Source organism: Triplophysa rosa, linkage group LG22, assembly GCF_024868665.1.
Source record: "Triplophysa rosa linkage group LG22, Trosa_1v2, whole genome shotgun sequence".
NCBI classification, from domain to species: domain Eukaryota; kingdom Metazoa; phylum Chordata; class Actinopteri; order Cypriniformes; family Nemacheilidae; genus Triplophysa; species Triplophysa rosa.
Window position 1 is genome coordinate 6,512,038 of NC_079911.1, and position 26,825 is coordinate 6,538,862.

A 26,825-nucleotide genomic window follows, 5' to 3' on the forward strand; every position below is an offset into this window, starting at 1 on the left:
AAGAATTTCACTGAATTTTAATAGTTGCATTAGTTGATCAAATTTACTAAAATTGCAATAGATTGAATCATTTATGCAATTTTGCTTAAATTGTAAAAGTAGCAATAGTTTACAAAGTTTTGCAATAATTGATAAAGTTTTCTAAAACTGCAGTAGTTAAATGTTTGAAAACTCAATTGTTTTGAAAAAAACTGAGATACGTAAGTTGCAATAGTTTACAATTTATAATATTGCAATAGATGCAACAGTTGCAATAGTTTACTAAAATTGCAATAATTGCAAAAGTTGACAAAGTTTACTAAAATTGCAGTAGTTGACAAAGTTAACTAAAATTGCGATAGTTGATGAAGTTTACTAAAATTGCAATAGTTGACAAAGTTAACTAAAATTGCGATAGTTGATGAAGTTTACTAAAATTGCAATAGTTGTTAAAGGTGCCAAAGTTGACTAAAATTCCAATAGTTTAAAAAGTTTACTAAAATCGCGATAGTTGCAACAGTTTAGGTAGTTTACTAAAATTGCGATAGTTGCAACAGTTTAGATTGTTTACAAAAATGGCGATATAGTTGCAACAGTTTAGATACTTTTCTAAAATTGCAATTGTTGCAATAGTTTAGGTCAGGGGTCTTCAACTACTTTTCTTTGCGGGCCAGATTGCAAAAGAATAAATGGGATGCGGGCCAGTTTTTTACTATATCATCATTTCTTCTGTTATTTTGTATTTCTGTTGTGCTATTTATTGCATTTTGTTCCTTTTATACGGTTTTTGTTGCTGTATACTTATAGGTCATATATTAAAACATGCACACAAATATTGCATCCGGTACAGTGTTTCCCCTACCATTGCTTTAGGGGGGGGCGCCCCGCCCCTCCAACCGCACCTCCCGCCCCCCTTGAAGATCAAGTTAATTTTAATAATTTAATTTAATAATTTAAAATTTTAATAATGATATAGCGCCAGATCACAAGAGAAGTCATTTAAGGTTACCTTTTCTATATAACATGTCTATACCTTGTTCTCGTATTAAACAAGCTAAATAGCATTGTTATTTATCTTATTTACATGGCGGCTAAGTACAGAAAAGACGCATGCCCTGCCCCTAACAAGCAACAGTCCAGTTACCACCGGATGACAGGTTTTCACCCAGCTTATCCTTCGTTCCATCCGGACCGCGAGACATAATTAAAAACATTAGACTATTTCTGTAGTCTAAATTGAGCAGCACGTCTACATAACTGAGCGGCACACATCACGCGCACTCAGGGAAAGTTATGTTGATTATTTTGCCGATATATCTTTATTTAGCGCCAAACGCGCTTCATTTGAATCCTTTCTGCTCCGTGAGCGCTGCTTCTCCCGCCAAAGACGCGTCGCATATAAAGACCTGCAGACACCAAGAGCAGGTAAATAAATGGACACTTTTACTGTAACGCTTATTGCATTAGTTTACCTCAAAATAAAATTGCTGTTAATTTACTCACCCCCAGTCCCCCAGTAGCTATTCCAAGATGTGGGTGGCATTGCTTTTTCAAGAAGATTTATGAAGATGGTTGAATTAATGAAAGTCAAATTAATAAAAGTAAAAACAAAAGCAATCCCTGCTCCTCGACGTTAAACTGGCGTCTCATAAAGCGAATCAACTGCTCTGTGCAAGAAACTGAACGCCATTATCATAGATATTATCGCATGTTCAGGTGATTTCCTATCGCATTTTCGGGTGAATTCCAATCGCATTAATGTGCCCCACGCACTTTGAAGTGCAAGTTCTGGAGGGAGATGAACAGCTGTCTTCGTAAATATAGCTGTTTAAATCATACATAATGAATGCAGTAATAAAAACAACATAGTTTTTCGCTTATCTTAGACAACAGTTCGTGTGGTGTCCCCTTCCTGCAGTTACTTTTAAGGGCAGAAGACGCGTTTTAGAAAACGCAACCTCTCGCGTGCGCAAACCGACTGCCTGTGGCTGTGGATTGCCAATTACAACGTTGTAAATAACATTAAGTTTCCTGGACAGACCGATCAAATCGCTTTAATAGACGTCAATCGCCATGAGCCTCGGGAATTACTTTCATAGTAGCGGCATTTTGGACTTTCAAAGATGTGGCGTCTCAGGCCGTGCATTTCTCTCCACTTATTTGAAATGTTAAGGCTGGCCAGGTAAAGATGATTGACGGGGCCGCATTTGGCCCGGGGGCCGCCAGTTGACTAGCCCTGGTTTTGGTAGTTTACTAAAATTGCGATAGTTTACTAAAATTGTGATAGTTTTAGTAGTTTATGTAGTTAACTGAAATTGCAATAGTTACAATAGTTTACTAAATTTATATCGTTTCAATAGTTGACTAAATTTGCAATAGTTGCAGTAGTTGCCAAAGTTGACTAAAATTGCAATAGTTGCAGTAGTTTATTAAACTTGTGATGGTTGCAGTTGTTTAAAAAAGTTGATCGAAAATAGGATAGATGGAATAGTTTACAAAGTCACTAAAATTAAGTTGTTTTGTTAAGTGCAGTTTTTTTTGTGTGCAAAAAACTGAGTGGGTCAGAGTCCCAATTTGTTACACACAAGTAATGCAATTGACTGCATTTGCTGCATTACCTCTGCAGACACATTAGCAGGATTAAGATTTAAGATTGTGACGTATCATCCTTTCTGACCTCTTCAGCAGTGTTTTCCTGTCCAAGACTCTTGGCCGGAGCATAGCAGGGGGAAGCTGAGGAAAATTAAAATAACTAAATCAAAATAAATAGATGTCCAAATGAGGTCAGCTCCTCTACATGGGTTCATGAGACAATGCCTAATGCTGGAGGGCTTCGCTCAGGAGAGACACGTTGAAATTGAATTTGCGGTGTCCTTGGTTTTGTAATGTATATTAAAAGCCCGGATAGGATTGGATTGCGCATTGAAGAAAAATGCATGTGTCTTAAAGGCAAAGAGCTGGTCCATCATTCTTAGTATATGCCATTTCTTCACGTTTTCTTATTGGATTACGAGTACAGTAAATACATTAGCTTGACAGCATTTCAAGTCTGCCTTATTCAAATGCTTTCATTCTTGCAAAATAGTAAGTCAGTCATGCATACATTCAGTATTAGGTCTTCCATCTAACATACTTTGATGCTGTTAGGATCTGAAACCAAAACAATTACATTACATATTGATTGAATATAATGATTCAGAAATCTGATTTCAGTCATTTTAAGTAGTTTATAATAAGGGCTAGTTGCTAAGCAACACATCACTATTACTGTTGCTCATAGAATATCTGAAAAAATACTTTTAAATTGTAAAAGCAACACTCGTTGTTGTCTGCTATATTTCAGTATCACTTGATTCGGGTTTTTGGTTCTTCTCAGCTGCCACAGTAAACATAATGCAGCGATATCTTCACATCAACACCAAAATAGAAAGCAGATAGGAATTTTCCTACTACCAGTCTGACTGAGTACGCACAATATTCCCCCGAGCCCCCGACACGAAACACAAAAGCTTCTGAGACAGTTTAATATGATTCAGATCAGGCGCTGGGTCTTTGCACAGCACTGAAGACCATGTCAAACAAAGCTTGGCCGCTTGCCTTTGGCCAGACTCAGCAACCCAAACTGCTTGTGATATTTTTCAGGAGGTGTTTAATGCTGCTTTTGGGGAACACAAAAGTATTTGGCATTCTTTCAAACAGACCTGCCGTGGAAAATGTCCGCCGACTGACGACAGGTCCCGTTGGGCCAAAAGAGTTTGTGTTTCTCAAATAAAGGCAGCTCCGCAAACGATTATAGCATGTTGTTAGTAGTAAGTAGAAGTAACTAAACTATAGCACGTCTTAGTGACTTTGGCCCTAGTAACGGCATTGTAGCACCCTGGCAACCGCTCAATACACCCTTGTATCACGAAGGCGTGTTTGTCGTGCTACCCCCCATGCTCTCGTCGATAATGAGTGGGTTTTTCTCTGTCATTCTGGAAAATTGAGATCATGGCACCTTGAGCACAGAAATGGGGTAATGCCATAAAAATTTAACTTCTGGTATTGTTTTTGCTGTTTTCTACTGAATACACCACAGTGTGTGAGCCTTGTAAATGTCTATGCAAACAAAGATACACCTGAAAGTCTCACTGACATTTCTTGTTTCTTCTAGATATGACATCTGCACCTATAAGAATAAACCCTGCGGTACACTTGGTAAGTCCTAAAAACTTTTGTCCTAATGCAAATGTTAAATGCTTTGTTTAGCTGGAGTAAAAAATGTTAGTGTGAGATGGAGAAAGACTGCTTTCTCTTTATAGAGTTGTTTGGTGCTTTGGCTCACGTTGAGCTCAAACAAGCCTGGCCTACGCTACAGACACTTTTGTCTCTTGTTTCACTTCCAAACATTTCCACTTCTTTCTGCAATGAGATGGTGGTGTTTACACCTCCCTTGGGAAAGCCACAAAAACAGTAAAGAAAAGAAGACTATACAGAATATAACAGAGTATATAGGAGAAGCACACTACACAATATATAGCACAGTATATAAGAGAAGCAGACTATATTTGACCCTGTCGTTGAAATCCATCTCAAAATCTAATCATGAGATTACGAGCATTAAAGTTTGATTTTAATCCTCAATTTCACCATGATTTCAATCTTCTTGTTCTTTATAATACCTACATGGACAAAAGTACTGGGGCGTCCACGTTCTATTAAATATGTTTATCTATTCCAGTAAATCCAAACAAATAAATATTAATGCTATATCATACAATACCATATTTAAAAAAATCCAGTTTAGTTATAACAGTGTTGGAATGGCATTTTCTTGTGCAGTTGAATTCAGGCCTGAACCTTATGCAGATCAGTCAAGTTCTTCCACACTAGACTGAATCAATCTTTTTTTTTAATCTTGCTTTGTGCACAGGAGCATTGTCATGTTGGAACAGACAAGAGTCCTGTCCAAACTCTTGCTATAAAATAAGAAGTACACAATTCTCTAGAATATCATTATATGCTGTAGCATTAAAATGTGTGCTCACGGAAATGACCAAATTAGTCAAACCTTCATTAGAAGAGGGTGTCCTGATACTTTCGTCCGTATAGTGTATGTAGCATGATCACAAAAATGAATTTTGGCTTGTTTTCACAGGCAGGATCACCACATGTATAACCAATTATATAAGAGAAGCAGACTATACAATATATAAAAGAGTATTTAAGAGACACATACTATGCAATACAGTATATTTAACAGAGTATAAGTAAGTATAAGTATAAGTATAAGAAGACCGTAAAAGAGTATATAAGAGAAGACTACACAGTATATGACAGAGCCTATAAGAGAAGAAGACTACACAATATATTACAGAATATATAAGAGAAGAAGACTACACAATATATTACAGAGTATATAAGAGAAGAAGACTACACAATATATCACAGAGCCTATAAGAGAAGAAGACTATATAATATATTACAGAATATATAAGAGAAGAAGACTACACAATATATTACAGAGCCTATAAGAGAAGAAGACTACACAGTATATGACAGAGCCCATAAGAGAAGAAGACTACACAATATATTACAGAGCCTATAAGAGAAGAAGACTACACAGTATATGACAGAGCCTATAAGAGAAGAAGACTACACAATATATTACAGAATATATAAGAGAAGAAGACTACACAATATATTACAGAGCCTATAAGAGAAGAAGACTACACAGTATATGACAGAGCCTATAAGAGAAGAAGACTACACAATATATTACAGAATATATAAGAGAAGAAGACTACACAATATATTACAGAGCCTATAAGAGAAGAAGACTACACAGTATATGACAGAGCCTATAAGAGAAGAAGACTACACAATATATTACAGAATATATAAGAGAAGAAGACTACACAATATATTACAGAGCCTATAAGAGAAGAAGACTACACAGTATATGACAGAGCATATAAGAGAAGAAGACTACACAATATATTACAGAGCCTATAAGAGAAGAAGACTACACAGTATATGACAGAGCCTATAAGAGAAGAAGACTACACAATATATTACAGAATATATAAGAGAAGAAGACTACACAATATATTACAGAGTATATAAGAGAAGAAGACTACACAATATATCACAGAGCCTATAAGAGAAGAAGACTATATAATATATTACAGAATATATAAGAGAAGAAGACTACACAATATATTACAGAGCCTATAAGAGAAGAAGACTACACAGTATATGACAGAGCATATAAGAGAAGAAGACTACACAATATATTACAGAGCCTATAAGAGAAGAAGACTACACAGTATATGACAGAGCCTATAAGAGAAGAAGACTACACAATATATTACAGAATATATAAGAGAAGAAGACTACACAATATATTACAGAGCCTATAAGAGAAGAAGACTACACAGTATATGACAGAGCCCATAAGAGAAGAAGACTACACAGTATATTACAGAATATATAAGAGAAGAAGACTACACAGTATATTACAGAGTATATAAGAGAAGAAGACTACACAATATATCACAGAGCCTATAAGAGAAGAAGACTATATAATATATTACAGAATATATAAGAGAAGAAGACTACACAATATATTACAGAGCCTATAAGAGAAGAAGACTACACAATATATCACAGAGCCTATAAGAGAAGAAGACTATATAATATATTACAGAATATATAAGCGAAGAAGACTATACACAATATATTACAGAGCCTATAAGAGAAGAAGACTACACAGTATATTACAGAGCCTATAAGAGAAGAAGACTACACAGTATATTACAGAGCCTATAAGAGAAGACTACACAATATATAACAGAGCCCGTAAGAGAAGAAGACTACACAGTATATTACAGAATATATAAGAGAAGAAGACTATATAATATATTACAGAATATATAAGTAAATATTTTAAAATCTATAACAGTATGTGAGAGAAGACTAATACTGTATAATATTTTGAGAAAACTTATATGATGTTTAAAATTTTGAAGAATAAAAGTATTTATATATTGTAAATCCTCTAAAACCAATGACTGCACTACAGCCAGTTCATAAATCAGACTGGCATTCGATTGACACAAATCAGACTGATCCGATTCTTGAGTTCAACTTACTCATTCAATGGTCTGGTCTCAGGTGTTTGCAACTCCAAGAAGGGAAAGAATATTATTCAATAACTTTTATTTCACTGTGTTCCTCAAGCAAACTATCATATGGCTTCAGAACTTCACTGTTATATCAGTATTAAATACTTTTATTTTGCTTTTGGAGCTTTACGTCTCTAATCATTATTCTTTTAATATACAGAAAAATGCTCCACAGAAGAAAGTCATACCTTAACATGAGGCTGACTAAATATTGACAGTATTTGAATTTGTGGTGCACTGCCCCTTTAAGAAAGTCAAGATAACCGAGGAAAAATAAATTGTGAGTATTTCCCCCCTAAATAGACTGCAGGGAGTGTCAAAGCCTCATCTTATCTGAGCCATCCCCCCCAGGGCTGAACCGTATATCTTAGAAGTAATATTGTGACTCCAGGGGTGGTTTGACAGATTGACCGCATTCGTCACATTCCCAGGGTCCCTTTAATTGCCCTGGCATCTGCTCTGCTTCCTTGCTGCCCCCTCCTCTTTCTCCACCTCCATCTCCACCTCAACACCCCCCACTAACCCAGAGGGTTCATCGCGGTCTCGGGTCAGCGTGTTGCCCTCTGAGGGGTCACCGAGTAATCGCGAAGTGCGGATAAAACCGACGTGACCCTCGACATAGGAAAACAAGCTCCTCCAATGAGTGTCGAGTCAGAATGTTTTTGACTCTTTTTGACTCTAGTTGGTGTCGTATTAGCCGTTGATTTGCGTGTCCGCTCATGTATGGGGCCTCTGGATATGGAAGATGAAGAAGCCAGAAGGTCCTTATTGGAGTCCCAAACAGCACCATCACTAACCACCGTTGGAATTTTTATACTCGTCCATATTTTTAATAATAACATTTGGCCCACCGGGAGGGCACTTTTAGACCTTTTTAAGGGTTTATTGCTGAACTACGGACTCACGGGGGCAAAAGTAATCCAAAGTTTGATCCATGCGGAGCACAGAGCAGGCTTCAGATCTAGGATGGTAGTCGAAGCATTTAGCTCAAGGGTTTTGTGTTGTGCCCCCACCACACACCAACAGATGTAATCTGGTGAGAATTGCTTCCCTCTCCCAGGCTGGACAGAGGCGAAACAAAGAACCCAGAGACACCTGGATTTTGGAAAAGCTTTTTTTCTCCATTTCATAGCTTCAAGAGACCCCCCTCCCCAACAGAAGCAGCTGGTTGAACTCCACTTCAGTCAGACTGAACACTCTATCTTTCTCTTTCCGTCTTCACAAAGAAAGAGTCATTTTTCACCCCCACCACCCAAAATGCATATTCAAAACAACTGACTGTAAAATATGCATTTTTCGTGTCATTTTTTGGTTGAATTATGCTCTGGGCCAGTGTTGCCTCTGAGGTTATTATTATAAATAAAGGAAATAGTATATAAATAGACAATAAATACAAATAATTCAAAGAAAAAACACAAGTATTTTAGAAACACGAATACTGCCAATATTGTCCGTAGTAAATATTTTTTCCCTATTAATATGTCGCTCTTGTTCTTACATGCTACAAATTCTTATCTAAGAGAACATTTTGAACCTTTTTTCATGATTCCGTTTCCCTTTTTGCAACTTTGAAAGCTTGAAGAATGAAAACAACTATATATTTAGGGGTGCAAAGTGAGATGTTTTCTTGAACTCGAGCTCTGGCTTGCATTAGTAGGTGGTCCCCTGTTACCAGAGGTAGATTTATAAATCTCACCCCCTTGTCTAGACATTTTCCAGTTACGAGTTGTTTTTTATTTCATCGTCTAGCCGGCAATACTGACGTCCCCATAATGATTTAAAACAAAACTTTTCTTTAGAGTTTAGTGGTTTATGCGAAAAATATTCTTTTTAAATGGTGACGCAATATAAAGGTAGGCTACTACACCTTGACCTGATCTTGCATGTGTGTGTGTGTGTGTGTGTGGCCAGGTTTGGCGTCCGTAGCGGGGATGTGTGAGCCAGAGAGAAGCTGCAGTATAAATGAAGATATAGGCCTCGGTTCTGCCTTCACTATTGCTCATGAGATCGGACACAAGTAAGTATACAGTACAGGTGAGGTCTCTTTCTGCCTTTGTGTGTGCATGACACTTTACAATTGCAGGCCGAACTAAGGCCAAATTTGATCCAATTTAATAGAGGCATTGCTCATACTATAAGGTTAGGGATTTAAACATGCGTCCATTCAATCTTTTGATGTTCATTCAAAGCAACTTGTATTGTGTATTCTGACGGATTCGTGGAAACTAAAAGGATGACTAAAAAGGATGCATTATGTATGCCAGGCCAGTTGTTGGAGATTTCGTTTTTGCAAAAAACAACACTATTAACCTGCACACATATACAGTACATTCTTGTTCAGAATCTTGAACACAAACGATCAAAATGGCAGAAACTTTAAGTGATTTTGTCTGGAATGGACCCAGGACTATAAAGCACCAAAATACAGTCCTGTACTTTTTCTGTTTTGGTTGTCAAGTACTCGCGCATGCCAATTGACTTAACACATAATACATATGCGTTTGACATTCCTGTTTTCACAAATTCACATATTTGTGGTTTATGGTTTTAAAAATGTAGCACTTTTTTAAACCCATTTTTAAAAGTTTGTGTTTTAGGCCCTAAAATGCAGTTGTTGTTTAAAAAAGGTTTTAGTTCCATTTTTTTGTCATAAACAGCGTTGTTTAAATGCTACCATACATTAAAGAATGGACCTGAGTCATATAGACACTGTAAACTTGTTGACTCGGGCCTGTAAGAGACCACCACAACAGCGACTTTTGCATGGACAAGCTTCAGAATGTCTCCATTTGTCTCAAAGCTTTTTGAAAATATAATTTAAAAAAATTTCTTTGGATTCTGGATGGAGAACAATCCCCAAAATAGAGAAAGGTCCATATTATACGCAGAGCCGGCCCTCCCTATAAGCGAACTAAGCGGCTGCTTAGGGCCTCGTCGCCACTAGGGGCCCCCAAGATCACACGAAATTACAGCTTTTTTTGTGATATATTCACGACACACATCCATTTTCTCACGTAGGGCCGTGCCCACTATTTTTTCTGAGGTGTGTGTCAAAATTTGTGAAATTACTGACTAAACGCAACATTGCAATATCAAAATAAGTGAGGTGGCCAATCAAATGAAAGGAGGCGGGAATTACTGGTTACAAAGCCGAGCAGTGACCAATCAAATTAAAGAAGACTGAGCTACTGTCACGTCTTTAGCTGTTCAGCAAGACGCTTCAGTTTTCAAGTTAAAAGAGTGCTTTGCAACACACGACAGTGACTAAAACATTAACTATTTGACAACTGTTTAGTGTTTAACGATAGAAATGTTGAACATCTGACAGTATTCGTTGATGCAAACAACAAAATGCTGATTTAGATAAAAAATATGTAATTTACGTGATTCGTGTAATTTATAATTATCTGTTAATTTAGCGTTTTATTTGGGATAAGGTTGAGAATAATTGTGTGCATATTGTAAATTAATTTAATGGTTATCAACCATTAATAAACTAAATAAAAAAATAAAAAGGGGATTAAATCATCGTCAAGGGGGGTGTGGCTTTAAAGGGGTGTTTTATAGGTTGTGGTTAAAATAAAATGAAGATTAAAATGATTTTTAAAATAGAATCTTTGCAAATAGTTAAATGCATTGAACAATAAATTCCACAAGTTTTGTATGTTATGTGCTCGAAATTTAAAGGGACAGTTCACCTAAAATTGAAAGTCATGAAATTATCAAATGTTTTGACAATCACAATACACCTTGCATGGTTTATGTGTTTTTGTTTTTATGACATTCCTACATCCCAAACACAGCTACAACTAATAGAATTGGGTGTGCAAGGTTTAAAGTGTGCGTGCAAATAATCAAACATTGACAATACTCGATTGTATTGGGGTCACAGTGGGACCCCCAAATAAAATTCTGCTTAGGGCCCCGTAAAGGCTTGGGCCGGCCCTGATTATACGTTACCTTCTAAAATAAAAAGGAACATTCTTCAAAAAAGATAAAGTTGTTATAATCATTCCTTTAAAAACAAGCCAAAAGTTTGCCTTATTAAAGAATCACCCACATATCCCTGAAGGGGTCATAAAATGCACATCATTGACCGCCCATACACGCGACTCAACATGAATGACACTCTGTACAAATGAAAAACTATCCTGAAGAAAAATAACCGTGATCTATCGGTCTGCATAGCCGTTCGGTTAAGTTATGCGAGATTTCCTCTATTACGTCTCAAGTCTGCTTCTGTTACGCTGCGGTTGTAAAAATAGCCGCTATGTCTCGTGGGGAAGCATAGAAAAAGCGCTGCAGGTTTCTCCCGTGCTGATTTATATTGAGAGCGGAGTGAAATGTCATAAATGCGCGTCTTACAAAAACACAGAGGAATTGTGTGATGTGGTGGGGGTGTGTTTTATGCATTAAAGGCTGATTTCTGCTTTCGGACCCCGGCAAAGTAGTAAGCTTTGAGGTCCAGGCGTAAAGCGATCCGAGTTTTCATGCAGTGTCCAGACAGATATGCGAAGGGAACACTCGAGTGATGTATTTGTGGAGTAGCCGGCAAGGAATGCGGCTAAATGCTCCGGCAGTCTTGTAGACCAATGGCCCGTGAGCAGATAAAAGCGGTTTTGAGGAAGGGGAATAGAAGGCCAGGTTCATTAGGAGATGACTCTCCGATTGAGGTCTGTTCAGACGTGTCATTATGGATTGACAGGTCAGGATCAGGGTGGTGATTAGAACTTTCTCGTTTCTCAAGAGCTCCAGACAGCCTCTGGCCTTTGACCTGTTGTCCTCTTTAGTACACAGCTGTTACCAAACCTGAAAGAGCTTCTCCTTCTCACAGCTCGGCTGAAAGAGACATCTTCCGCCCCTGCTGTTTCTCCAGGCACTTTCCTGTCGTAGAGATTTAAAATGCTATCTCTATCTTTTGCCTCCGATTCGACATCCCTGGAACATCAAATTGCAGGTTAAGAGTTGAGTTCAAATGATGTCTAACTGCGAAATCGTACATGACAGCTAAACTAATAAATCATTATTATAAGCTTACTGATGTGAATCGTGGTAAGGCAAGACATTGCGAACACAACAGATATTTTTAGATGAAGAACTGTTGTTGTTTTTTAGCCGATAAAGTTACAGATTGGAGCTTTAAAATAAGGTCACATTAAAACTTGTTGATCTAGACTTTTGGTCTTCGACTATTCAAAAACCCATTATAAAAATATAATAATTAGTCATAAAAATCCTAATAATTTAATTATACAAAAGTGTACACAATAATAGGTAAAATAAAAATAGAAAAAATGATCAGATCAATACAAAGGATTCAAAGGTGGCATTTAATTCTAAAATTGTTTATTCATTCCACTATTGTCATTTCCACCACGTGATGAAGGATATCTTAAATTCACCATACAAATATTTTAAATTATAAACTGTGATAAACATGTTTAAGTGCTGTAATGACACATTATACAACAACAACAAAAAAAACATTATTGTGAGGGTGTGAAAACTATTTGAGGAGAGAATAAAGGCCCAATCCCAATTCTACCCCTTACCCCTACACTTTCCCCTACCCCTCTGTTTGGCGCGTTCACGTGAAGGGGTAGGGGTGTCTCAATTCTCTTTTGGTTGGAGGGGTAGGGGTAAGGGGAAGGGCCAGATAGCCCTTCAAACGAAGATTTTTTGGGACCTCACTTCAAACGAAGGGCTACGAGAAATTTCCAACATAGCTGCTCACTCGAGCAAGCAGACCCAAATGTAAGTCATTTTTGCCATTAATAAGGATTTTTCATGACAATTAAATTACATTCAAATTACATTCAACCTTGTGTTTGTATTTACAGTGACGTTCTTTTAACGTTTGCAAAAAAAATCGCTAAAGTTTGCTAGCGGACAGCACTGATTGCATGATATTAGAAAAGATATGTTTATGTCATATACCCGGTGCATCGGCGCATGTCCTCTGACGTAACGTTAGGAGCTAGCAACGACGTATGATGACGTATACCAGTGTAGTAGTAGTGTCCATTTCTTAGCGGAAAATGTGTAAACCTTCCCCTTGCCACTTTGTTTCAAGGGGCAAGAGGCGAGGGGGTAGGCGAAGGGGTAGAAAATAGAATTGGGTGTATACTTAAGTCCACTGGTCCAAAAGTGGCCGTAGTTGAAGAAACACCTTCTTTCTAAAACTCCAGCCTGAACTCATTGGAATTCGTAACTATTTTACGAGGTGGCTAATTTCGTATCAATTCGTACGATGTGAATCGTACAAAAACGTATGATTATTAGAAAAATGCTGTGCTGAAGCTCCTCCCCTAACCCCACCCCTTAAACCTAGGTCACTGGCGTCACTGGCGTGAAAGCATGTTTGTTGCTTGTGTGCCAGGTGGCAGATCTTATTCACGAAATGTGTGATTGAAGCTCACGTTCTGCCATTTGTCTGACAGTTTTGGGATGAACCACGATGGGATTGGAAACTCCTGCGGAACTAAAGGTCACGAAACAGCCAAGCTGATGGCGGCCCACATCACAGCCAACACCAACCCCTTCTCCTGGTCGGCCTGCAGCAAAGACTACATCACCAGCTTTCTGGAGTAAGTGAAAAGAGCGTCTGAAGAATCACCATTATTTGTGTTTTGAACTCTTTCGCTTTTACTAGCCAAACGAAATTAATATTATGCACCTTAGTAAGGGATTTGATAAATGGAGACGAGGGCGTTTAATGTGTTGTATTGTTGAGTATGGTTCAGCCCACCAAACATTTAGTTTCATGATTTAAAGGAACAATACGGCATTTTTAGGAGGATCTATTGACAGAAATGTAATATACTAATATACAAAACTATTTCTTCAGCGGTGTATAAAGACCTTACGTAATGAACCGTTATGTTTCTAATACCTTAGAATAAGCTGTTTATATCTACATACAGAGCGGGTCTACACACATTGAATTCGCCGCCATGTTTTGTACAGCAGCCCTAAACGGACAAACAACTCTACAACGCGCGTTTCCTCTTCCTCTCCGCTGTGGTATCGTGGTGAAACGGATCGCGGGATTATCCGTGATCCGTACGTATCGTGCTCTCCGGTGCGGAACGCATGTGACCCGCGGATTAACTGAAAGTTTATTCATCATTGAGTAAAAGAGTAAAATGCGCTCTCGCTCGCTCTCCAGTTTCAGCTCCAGTGTGCTCTCGCTCTCTCTCTCTCCAGTAGCTGGACGAGTACAATATTAAAGCGGTTCCAGATAAACAATGACGCTCAAAACTGCTCCGTCACACAGCTAATATTACAACAACAACATATCTTGGTCACATACTGATCCGAATCAAAGCAACCTTCTCGGGGGTGATTTTAAGACGATCTTTCTCTCCAACGACTCTCTGCTGGAAAGTATCTCCATAGATATCTGTGAGTACATATCTGCTAAAAACCTTAGTACCGCGGGTCTTAGCGTCTCTGCTGGAATGTCTTTATAATATTAACGCAGGTCCTAGCTCCTGCCTGACTTTTATCCTTCTTTATAAACTTAAAATCCACAAACCTTTTATTTTATGTAATAAATAAGACATCGCTCTTTCTACAGTCTTTCTAATGCCCGCATGATCTCTTCCCTGCGTCAACATGAGAACGACGTCTTTTTGTACTATGGTGGCCACCGTCGTGTTTGGACTGAGCGATTCATTGCAAATCTATAATACAACGCTAGTGGCCGCTGTTAATCAAGAACTGCGCCTTTAAATGTTGGCAAAACATCTCAAGTTAAATAAATTGTTCTTATGCGGAAAACTAACTGACAACTGCTAAATATGGTGTTTCGCTTTCACGCCCACTGCCTGCTTCCTGTTTTCCATATATGGACTTCCCTGTGAATGGGTGAAAGGTTTGACAAGCAGAAAGCTTCTGATTGGATGAACAATTAATCATACTTTTATTTTGCAGTTTGCATAATCTGAAGTTGTCACACAAACATAAACAATATTTTATGAAATCTATTTCTTCGATATCTGTCAGATATTGGTACTATTTTATTAAAAAAATTAAGGTGTGACAAAAATTATGGCACAATTTTGATTTAATGATTTTATTTTCATCACAGTATAATGCCACCAAACAATTCATTTACATTCATGACTAGAACTTACCAGTCCGTTCACGACGAAACGAGACCAACGAACAGTACCGGGCTAGTCTGTGAAGTGTTAGCCTAACGTAAGGCGAAAGGAAAGAATAGCGGTTGCCATGGCCGTCGAAAAGTTTTCCTGGTGAATGACCTCATGGAAGAAGATTAACATCACAGCTATCGCTGGCATCAGACGCCGTATCATCGTGTGCCAACTTCCCACACAAACACAAAGGAACACTACTCCGTTGATTCGGGATGAACTCCCTGTTGTATAATCACACCGTGTCATCTGTGACCATTTCAGATTGAGGTTGAATACTAACCTTCCTTTTTTGGATTTGCCTATAGCAGAGCAATTCATCAATAATGAACCTTCGAAAATCTCAGCTTGATGTAATCTTTGGCAGTAAAACGGCGCTGCGATGATAATGCTAGCCTGTTACTACAACATCCCCCATCTCGCAGATTTTGGACGTGTGGATAGATCTTTCCACGCCAGTGAACAGCTCTGGCTGAAGAGTCAGACTTATTTTAGTTCACTTGATGGTGAACGTGGACTTTTCATTAAAGAAAAATGTTTATAAGCTTTATTATTCCTTGATTGATATATCAGACTGGCCACATTGTTTGGTTGATAAGTAAATATAGGTATTATGTATCTACAGAGTTCCCAAATAAACTCAAGGGATAACAACACATCATAAACATTTGTAATATCAATCTTTCAATATATTGAGAAAAATAAAATAAAATAAACAAACGCACGCACGCACACACACACAAATAAATAAATAATAATACAATAAAATAATCTACCAATTTATTTTATTTATATAAAATAAAATAAACGTTTGAATTAACATGGCCACATATTAAGTTTCATAGGACATCTGCAGAGTTACCAAATTAATGATCAATGGATAACAACAACACATTATAGACATTTGTTTGAATTATTTTGGTAAATACTGCAAAAAAAATACAATTATTATATAAACCAATTTACCAATTTATTTTATTTAGAAATAAAAGAAAATAAAAGTTCGAATTATCATGGCCACTTATTAGGTTTTATAGGACAAATTGGCAGCTTTCCTTTTCAACTTTTCAACCGTTTGTTTTTGTGCACAATTGTAAATAATTACTCGCAAACGTTCTTCTCTTTTTGCTGGGATATCTGCTCGCTGTAATGAGTTTACCCGAGGAAGTGTAGTTGAAACGTCAAATAAACATGTCCGTTTTTTAAAAGTGACCATTTCTGCCTTTCTCTAAAGAAATAAACAGTAAAGTCTTTGTTTGTGTATTGGAGTACAAGGGGACATTTTCAGACTTGTCTTGCTCCCCGGTGAGAGGATTATTCCACCAAACAACATGGGAAAAAATAGATAATTGAACGGATGAAACCAAATACAACATTGGTTACCCCCCAGGCAAGAGCTCATGTGTTTCTTTCCTTTCCAATGTATTTGGTTTAGTTTTTAATTAGATTAGACTTCCAATATAGCAGTGGGAAGCAAGAGATCCCTCTTTCAGCTAATACTTCCTCTAGCTCAACGGAAACCAGATACATACGAAGAGGTTTTTTCTTGAACTATGTTTAGATATGTTTTCCACCATAGGGGTTTGCCAACTCAAAAGCCTGTTCTCTTATCCCATATTTTACAGCGTTTACTAAAAGTTTGTATTCACCCTCATGTCATATTTTAAACGCTGTATTACTTTACTTCTTTTGCAGAACACATAAAAAAATATATTTTGTAGAATGTTGGTAACTTAACAACATTGACCCCCCCATTGACTTCCATTGTATGGACACAAAACCACTGAGACATTTCATAAAATATCTTCATTTGTGTTTCACAGAAAACAGACTCATATACAGGTTTTAAACAACCTAGGAATCATACAAATGCTGTGCCAGATGTTAGAATAGAGCCGCCCGCTCTCCGGCAGTATGAAATGTTAGCGTTTATGTTGTTAGCGAGCCCACTGCTCCCTCAGAGGGAAGCGTATTCCTTGGCGTGCCGCTAGAAAAGCAAGCGGGATAATAATTAGCTGTGCGGACGTATCTCTCGCCAACGCCGGCTCGCCAGGAGGGGGGAAATGCATCCGTAACAGGAACGCTGAGAATAAATAAGAACTTCTGAACCCAGAATACACCCAGTCCAACAGAATATGTACTGGCTGGTGTCTTTGGCTTCATTCTTGTACTTTGAGTCGTTTTTTTTCTCAGGAGACTTCATATTTCTAAACACAACACTTGACCGGACGTGTGACCCACGGTACCTTTTTACGCTGCTTTACTTCTTTTCGTCATTTTATTGGCTCTTCAAATGTTTCCATATGAGCACCAGAGCATATAAGTCCAAATCTCTGTGTTACAGTTGCTGTTTGTCATTCATGATTCATCCCTCATCTTGCTTTCTGTATTTTTCAGCGTTCCTGGTGCTCTGATTTCCATTCATGGGAAAAAAATGATGCTTCCTACTTGTGTTCATGTGATCTTTTGTCTTCATGTGAATTTTTTGAAGATGTGGACAGAAGGGAAAGCCCGGTATTGAGAAGCCAATCCCATTGAAGGTTTGTTTTTTTGACAGCTCAGGTCGGGGAACGTGTCTGGACAATGAACCTCTGAAACGAGACTTCCTGTACCCTACGGTGGCTCCAGGGCAGGTGTACGATGCAGATGAACAGTGTCGTTTTCAGTATGGTGCCTCCTCCCGTCAGTGCAAGTATGGGGTAAGAAAGCTGTTACTTACTGTACTATCAAGCATCAAGGACTTTTGGTGGCACAGTCTACAAAGATTTTGGTTATACTTTACTTTGACAGTCCACTTAAGACTTTTACTAACTATAATTTTTAGGGCTGTCAAACAATGTCAAAAGAGAGAATAAAAGTGTGTTTATATAGACGGTTTCAAAGCGACAACATAAACAAGCATTACTGCGCATGTGCGTGTTCGTGGGCTGCACTTCACTTCCGGTACACATTCACAAACAATAGAGTGCCTGTAGATTATTTCTGAGAACAAGCAGAAGAAACCGAGAAGAACGGTTACTTGGCTAAACTTATCTCTCCAATATTTTGAATTTAGACTGAGATACCCAGCTCAACCACTAGATGTCAATGTACCATATGGTGTCTTTAAATGCGGCAAAACTACAGGACCCATTCATCAAATGGATTATTTAATAAAATAAACATAAAACAAAATTCAACAAATCGGTTATTTAATATAATTATTACATATATAAAATAATAATATAAATTAATATGAACATAAATAAAATATAAATAGTTATATTATTAGACACTAGCCAAACACAGACCGGAAGTTAACTGCAGTCCTGGCGCGCGCGTCCGATGATGAAACGGTCTATAATACGTATATGACTGTGTACTGTGCATTTTCATTTTTTATTTATACAAACATACATGGATATATATAAGAAAAATATACAAATTCATAAACATTTATATTAAATCAAAATAAATGATTGGTAAATATAAATAATTACATGTAAATATTTCCTCAATATGGTATATATACAAATGTGTATGTGTTTATAAATACAAAATTAATAGGCACAGTACACAGACATATATTATGTAAACAAAAACTTTTATTCTGAATGCGATTAATTGCAACTAATCGTTAATACTTTGCAACTCAACTAATTCGTATTAGGTTAGGATTAGAATAAGTTCATATTTGTTTTCAAGGTTACTCATAGTGAATAGTCTGTTGGGGGACAAGATATAAAGCAGACAGTCCACTAATGACGAGCAAAGTTACCCATTGGTATAATGACTAAAGTGGACTACTGAAATAAAGTATTGCAAGAGCTATTCCAGCGTAATGGACGTGACATATGTGACCCTGGATCACAAAACCAGTCTTAAGTAGCACGGGAACATTTTTAGTAAAAGACAAAAATACATTGTGTGCAGGGCCGGACTTAGGAGGGTGGGGGCACCTGGGCTTGAGTTGTTTTCGGGGCCCCCGTACTATTTAAAATCATGTGTTTGTTAGCATTAGTAAATGTTTTTTCTCTCCAATGACTAACAATAACACGTGTTCATTGGTTTACACGTTTATAATGCTTGTTTTGACAGTGGGAGCCACAAGTGGTGCGTTTATAGCGTGTAGGAAGTTTCAAACATACTTAAATGTAAAATCCAATCAACATTAATAATCAACATTATTAGTCCCCTTGATATTGTATAGTTTTTGACATAATCATACAGCCCTACCATTATGTATTTTAAAATTAAATTTATTGATCCATAATAAGAAAACTACTAAAAAGGAACAAATGTGTGTGTTCTCCCTGTATTTCTCGAGGATGTTGAGAGATTATACGTCTTGGATCTAAAATTTGAGAACACCTGCATTAACATGAAACCAACAATGAGCAATACAGTTGTCAGCATTTATTAATCTTGTTTATTGTTAGTTAATGCCAAATACAATTGTTCATGTTAGTTCAGGTGCATGTTTTTAAAAATATTAGTAAATACTGAAAATAAAGATTAACAAATGCAGACATGTAATCTAATGCTTAACTAATGTTAACAAATGCAACGGTGTAAAGTGTTAAAAATATATTAGTATTCTATTGCAATTCCATCAGTAAAGCATATGACAGATCTATGAGTTTGAAATGCACATTAAAATTGTATTCATATAATGAGATGAAACGTCTTATTATGGCTTAAATAGTTTCATAATAATGAGATGGGTCCATAGTTTTGTAAAGTCTAGTTAACTGAGGTTGTGCAGGGCAAATAGGGCACCCCTCTGTTATAAATCGTTTTAATTACTTTATGACTAACATAACATCATTTTAATGTCAAATTCTTAAATGTAAATCTAAGAGACAGTTTAATGCAGCTCACAGGCCATGAATCCATGAATGGTATATCTGCAAGGTATCATCTTAATTTAGCATTTACATTTTGCCAGAGATCTCAACGTCAGAAATGAAATAACTATCTAAACGCAGTTTGTCCCTTCACGCGTCCCGTAGTTCGGTTGTTTTAACTTTGTTTATTAGTTAGCAGAATGTTTTCATTTTTTATTTACATGGATGGATTTAACAGTGTTTGCGTATTATTTACAAGAACCGCTTATGGCCACAGAACGGGAAATATTAGAAATAAACTCTATATTACCTGTTTTTATTCAGAGATGTCTGCAGAACACAACACTTTTCATAACACGTTTTTTGTAAAAGCAAAGAAAGTGTAATAACAACAACAGCTAGTAGACTCTACTGCATCTGCCTGTCGATGAAACAATCTGTCGTCTTCAGTGAGCGGACACAGACTGTGAGGCGCGAGCGTCAAATGGAAAACGCGGAGTGGAATCTTTTAGCGGTGTAATAAGAGAAAGTTTTTCGCGGGGATGTGAATCCTCTCTACTCTACTTCGGCTACCGTTCAACTTCGCCTACCAAAGGCGGGTGCCAGCCACGTCGGTCCGCGAGTTTCAAAGGAGAAATAACTGAAATAAAACCGGAGGGTGGCGGCCTGGCGGGAGATGGTGACAGGTATGCTGTGGATTCTCTGCCTAAAGATCAAGGTGTGGTGCCATGGGTGTAAAGAATCATTATTTCCTAAATGCTGTTCTTTCGCGTTCTTGTCTCTCAGTTTTTGGTTTTCTTTAAGTGCGGCACTGCGATTGCGCTTGTCAGCCATTAGATCAAGCGTCTTAATGAGCAGACAGGTTTCAACTGCGGTAAACGTAACGGATAGAATCCACATATGACCAATCAGGAAACGCCAACATGACTGACGGAACGATTAGCCAATTAAACGACATCGTTCCTTACATAAGGTAGTGCTATTGAACATTGGTAGGCCAATGCACAAAGTTTAAATGAAAAATAAAATGACTGGCATATAACTAAACAAATCAAATTAACGACAGCAAACGGGCCCCCTGAAGGGCGGGGCCCCTGGGCTGGAGCCCAGTCAAGGCCAATGGTAAGTCCGGCCTTGATTGTGTGGGTCAAAATTATCGTTTTTTCTTTTATGCCAAAAATCATTAGGATATTAAGTAAAGATCATGTTCCATGAAGATATTTTGTAAATTTCCTACCTTAAATATATCAAAACTTTCTTTTTGTGAGTGGATGGTCTGCCACAGTGCCCCTGATTAACAACTTCAAAGGCAATTTTCTCAATATTTTGATTTTTTTGCGCTCTCAGATTCCAGAGTTTTAAACGGTTGTATCTCAGCCAGATATTGTCCTATTCTAACAACTCATATATCTATAGAGTTTATTTATTCAGCTTTCAGATTATGTAAAATTCTCAATTTCGAAAAATTGACCCATAAGACTGGTTTTGTTGTCCAGGGTCACATATGAACTCTCAGTGAATGTATTTATTGCCAATATATTGAATCATCAGTTTATATTTTACTAAACCCCTGTTGATGTCGTCCAGACATCAGAAAAATATCTGTCTATGCATGAGTTTTCTGTTTTAAAAGAGATAAAAAAATCATGCGTTACGAATGTGACTAAAAAGACGCATGTCGAGATGACTTTGTAGGATTTCTGCGATTTAAAACGCACTAACTAGAAACAATAATACTCCACTAATGGAGAAGGAATGGCTCTTCATAGAGCATAAAATACTTTCATGTGTCTATTAATGAGGAATATGGACTGTTATGGATGTGACAATTTGGAAAGCGGCACCTACCTGATTATGGGTATTTTAACCACCAAATGTTCCTATCTGACCTATCAGTAGTAAAAACCTTTTTAATGGTAATGTTGACATTTGCATGGAATTGCCCTAGAATTTTCACATTTTTGGGTAAATAAAACCGCTCAAACAGTGTACCCAGTTATTTTCTAACTCATACCAAACCTGAATGAGTTTCTTCTGTCGAACGCCAAAAGACAATTGTTGAAGAACATTTACATTTAAGAATGTAATATTTTTTTGAAAAAAGCGACTTACAAAACTGAGGAACATTAAAGCGATAAATCTTAAGGAGGCAACAATAGTACAAGAAATGCCAGGTTACGAAGTGCTCGACCGTACCTATAGGAAGAGATGTGTATTGGAATTTATTCATTGCTTTTCTTAGAAGAATTTGTTTTACATGAAGTTACAATAAATAGGAATTTGAAATCTCATTGGTCAAAAATCTCGCTCAACAGAGCTGTATTTTAAATATCAAAAAATGTTACCAAAAATCAAAAACTATACTTAAATTGAACTAAAAAAAACATAAGGGCTTAAGAAAATCTCCTCTAGAGCTTCAGAAGAGAGCTCAACAATGTGTCAAACGTTTGATTTCAGATTTTTACATGACACCAAGTTTGCAATCAAATTCTTCCAAGAACTAAATAACAGTTGTACGCTGTCCCGACTAACGTTATAGCTCATTAATTGTATTTCATGTCAACATATGAGCGGATAGCCTACTTATGATATAATTATAGTTTAATACGCTCTAATTCAGGGATATGTTTTAATAACATTCAGAAGCTGGTTTGGACCGCTGAGGAGATGTGAAGCTGAAGGTCGAGCACTTATTTTTATCTCTAAAGAGTCCAAACATGATTTGTTCTGTAGGAAACATTAGAACTGAAGAACCTTGTAATTTATGGAGCTGTGTGCAAAAAACCTGCAGTTGAGTCTCATTTGGACATGTATAAATATATTAAGTTTACCTTGGGCGTTTCCTATACAGTACAACACGTGATGCTGTAAATGATGCTGTTATTTCAGATCATTGTGTCATGGGCACCTGAGATGAGCTTTGTCAAGCAGACTAAGCCCATACTTGAGGTTTGTTCTTTCACCCGCCGAATCCCCAGACTTTTTGGAAACGATAATGATATTCCCCCAAAAAATAACAAACGTAAACAAATAAACTGACACGGCGCTTGAATGAAGCCAGGAAAATTAATAAACAATAAGAGACGGCGCACCGCTTAGTGCAAATGTGTGGCTTCGCTTTCTGCACCAAAAAAGAATGAAATTACCCGAGATTACAGGCTTCTTTTGTTTCATTGAGAGATATATCCGACAGGCCAAAAAGAGAACCCTGTAATTTCTCTCATAAGCTCATGACTGTGGTATAGATCAGAATGGAAGACGGTCATGTAAAGAAAGTCTCACATTCCCTTGGCTAGAATTTAATACAGCGTGTAGTGGTAGCGGATTCTGACAATCGTATTTTTTCGCCCAGCTATCCGTTTAAGACATGCCTACGGAGAATTATAACCACACCAAATGAATTTGGTTTGGAAAAATATTACCGAGAAATAAACACAGGACGAAAACTTTGAAATCTAAAAATACATATTAATATCAAAGACCTAATAAAGAGTAAGTCCACTTCTTGCCACCAGAACAACTCCAATACTTCATGGAATGCTGTCATATAAATCCCAAACTGTGAAGTGGGATTTTACCCTCATTCCTCATGAAAAAGCAGCGATGCTGGTCTTCAGGAATAAAGGGGTGAAAATCTATTTCTAAATCAATATTAAACTCTCTGCTTTAGAGCTTCTCATTTAGATTTAATGATGTTTAGATTTAGTTACTGGAAAGGATGTGGAGGGCTTTAGACTTGATCCTGTTGTTTGTAGAACCACTCTTGAATTTATAAGTTTATTACAGATATTCAGCATGGAACAAGGGAACTGTTTTTCCACACTTTCTTTACAGCCTTGTGGACTGACTCGAGTTATAGAGTATTTGTGAAAATATGGATCCGTAACCATGGCAACTATGATGCTGACATGCAATTTTATGTACGGTGCTTACAATTGAAGTCAATGGGGACCGACGGTTTTTGGTTACCAACATTCTTCAAAATATCTTCTATTGTGTTTCGCAGAAGAAAGAAAATCATACAGGTTTAAAATGCCAAGAGGGCGAGAACTACTCCTTTAAACTATTATGAAAGCTTATAGCTGAAAGGTATAGAATCGCTCTTATTGCTTATACTTTTTATCTCACCCCAAATCAATAAACTTGCCATTTGTTCTGCACAGTTTGCACTTCAGACATGTATGACACATAGACATTAAAAATGAGACCACTGCTATATCTAGGGACCACCCAGTCTTGTAGGGGGGTGTTTTGTTACTTGTGCCAAAAAAGCAACCACTCAGCACCTTTTCTGTATCATGACCCTAGCAACCATCCAGAACACCATAGCAACTGCATAGTAACTCCCTGGCAACACTCTAGTTCTTCCATCTATTCCATATAAGCAGAATAGCAGCAAATCTAAAAAAAATCGTCTCATGTTGGCATAGGCCTAATCATCATCTTCAGACCATTGACCTATAAAGCCCACAAAACCAGAAATTGTGCATGTTGTAAAAACAATTTGATAGCCGTGATTACTTTGGTCTTAGCGGAGTTTTTATCTCTACCCCGCACACTCAGTTTAAACCGGTCAGTGCACGTCAGGGAACCGTTGGTCAATCCTCCCCTCTGACCTTCTCAGCTCAGGGATTTAGAGCGAGCCAGCAGGAAACCTTATTAAAACCAGGCTTCCAGCAACCTGAGAGTGCCAGTTTGCCGCTTTATTTAATCTGGATGGACTGGCCAGCTGAGTTTTATTTACTGACCCTGGGTCAGCGGCAGTGCTCCCGATCATAACTCTTTTTCATTGGGGCACTTCGCTGTCCTGTAAATCCCGTGAAGTTTAGGCTTTAAAAGGAACTTAAAAGGGAAATGATGTATGGAAAGCATTATACAGTATCTTCAGACCTCAAGATTCATTCACAGCATGTGAAAAGCATATCTTTGATACATTCTTGTACCCAAAGTTCATCTGCTAATTCTAACACATTTGTAATATATCTTGACAGTTTCATCCCAAAAAATAGACCAAACGTAAAAAGATGCAACTGGGCGATTTTAAAATGTATACGATTTTGGATCCTTAGCGCTATACGCTTGCAATGATTACTGTGTACTGTCTCTTAAAAACTTATTACTGTATGTTTCTTTGGTATCAATTGGAAATTGATATATTCTGATCAACTTGCTTTTGCCTTCTTTCCTAGGAAGTGTGTAGAGAGCTCTGGTGCCTTAGCAAAAGTAATCGCTGTGTCACCAACAGTATCCCAGCGGCAGAAGGAACCTTGTGTCAGACCAGCAGCATTGAAAAAGGGGTGAGTCAATCCGGCACAACAGAAATAATTAAAACAGAAACGTGTCATACTTTCTTCCAGCTTAAAGAGACAGTACATCAAAAAATGACATTTTTGTCATCAAGTTACTTTCTTCAGTGGAAGATTTTCCTAGCCATTTGTTTTCATATAGAGCTGTCAAGCTCTAAAATTACAAAAGTAACCACCATAAATTTGGCATAAATCTTTTGAACCAACAACCAAACATTACATTCACTGGTAATCTTTTCCAGAGAAGGGATAATTCACTGTAAAATAAAACTGCTGTCATCATTTATTCACCCTCATGTCGTTTAAAACCAGTATATAACTCTCTCTTCTGTGGAGCGCAAAAGAAGATATTCTGAGAAATGTCTCAAAAATGTGTCCATACAATAGAAGTCAATGGGGTCCAATGCTGTTTCGTTACTAACGTTCTTCAAAATATCTTATTTTGTGTTCTGCAGAACAGGTTTTGAATGACATGAGGGTAAATAAATGATGAAAGAATTTTCATTTTGGGGTGAACTTTCCCTTTAACCACTGTAACCAGATCATTGAGTCAGAAACCCAAAACCAGATTCCATGTGGCACAAATGATGCTGAAAATTACACACTTCAGCCTTAAATGTTCCTTCCATTCCAAATTTGTTTGGTGTTATGCAAACATTAGGTTATGAAATGCCAGCCTGGCATCCCAAGCAGTGGGAAAATGACTCCTGATAGATTATGGAAGAGGAATGGATCTGGGTGTGGCACTCGGCCCTGCTCTGTGGTCCTGGCGCTCCCTCATTACACCAGATAATGAGAATCAGGTGTTTGCTCATGCACACAGTGTTCGGTACGTTTTTGTTGATTCGGGTTAGAGAGACGGTTTTAACTGAGATTACGGAGGTCATTGTCCTCACTTGTACACTGGCTCAGGAGAAAGAATGGAGGAGGACCATGAACTGTCGATCTCCGTTACCGTTCGCCCATTGGACCTATTTATCGCCGTGCTCATGTGCATTATGTCAGACAACCGGCGAGACCCAAGTTGAGCCGCTGTTTTATTTTAGCGGGTGCCGTACTTATGTCCGCCCCTGGTTGGGTCAGCTTCAAAGGAATATGAACGTCAGCCGTTTCTCTCCCAGCGTGTGATGGAGCGGAGGCCCCACCGGCATGAAAAAAGACGGCCAGAGAGAAGGAAACAAGGAAAGAAATATTCACAGCACATGCTACAGAATTAGCTTATCGCTAACAGCACTTTTTTTTACTGATAGCACTGACAAAATTTTTTTGTCACATTGTAAATTTGTCACATTTTTCACCCTGTTTTTGTGTATAATGCTATGCTCACTGGAATACTTGATTCTGATTGGTCGGCCTGTATGTTATTCACAGAAAGCAACCGCTAAAACG

At 37.6% G+C, this 26,825-nt stretch overlaps 1 protein-coding gene across 1 annotated transcript in view; it reads left to right on the top strand.

Annotated features, from left to right (window-relative positions):
* Positions 1-26,825, top strand: part of adamts6 (ADAM metallopeptidase with thrombospondin type 1 motif, 6) — a 70,819-nt gene that overhangs the window by 9,857 nt on the left and 34,137 nt on the right. The window contains exons 8-12 of the mRNA XM_057320476.1: positions 4,133-4,176; positions 9,057-9,162; positions 13,586-13,732; positions 17,862-18,003; positions 25,320-25,427. Of these exons, the coding sequence (XP_057176459.1) occupies positions 4,133-4,176; positions 9,057-9,162; positions 13,586-13,732; positions 17,862-18,003; positions 25,320-25,427 (547 nt within the window). The remainder of the gene's footprint in view (positions 1-4,132; positions 4,177-9,056; positions 9,163-13,585; positions 13,733-17,861; positions 18,004-25,319; positions 25,428-26,825) is intronic.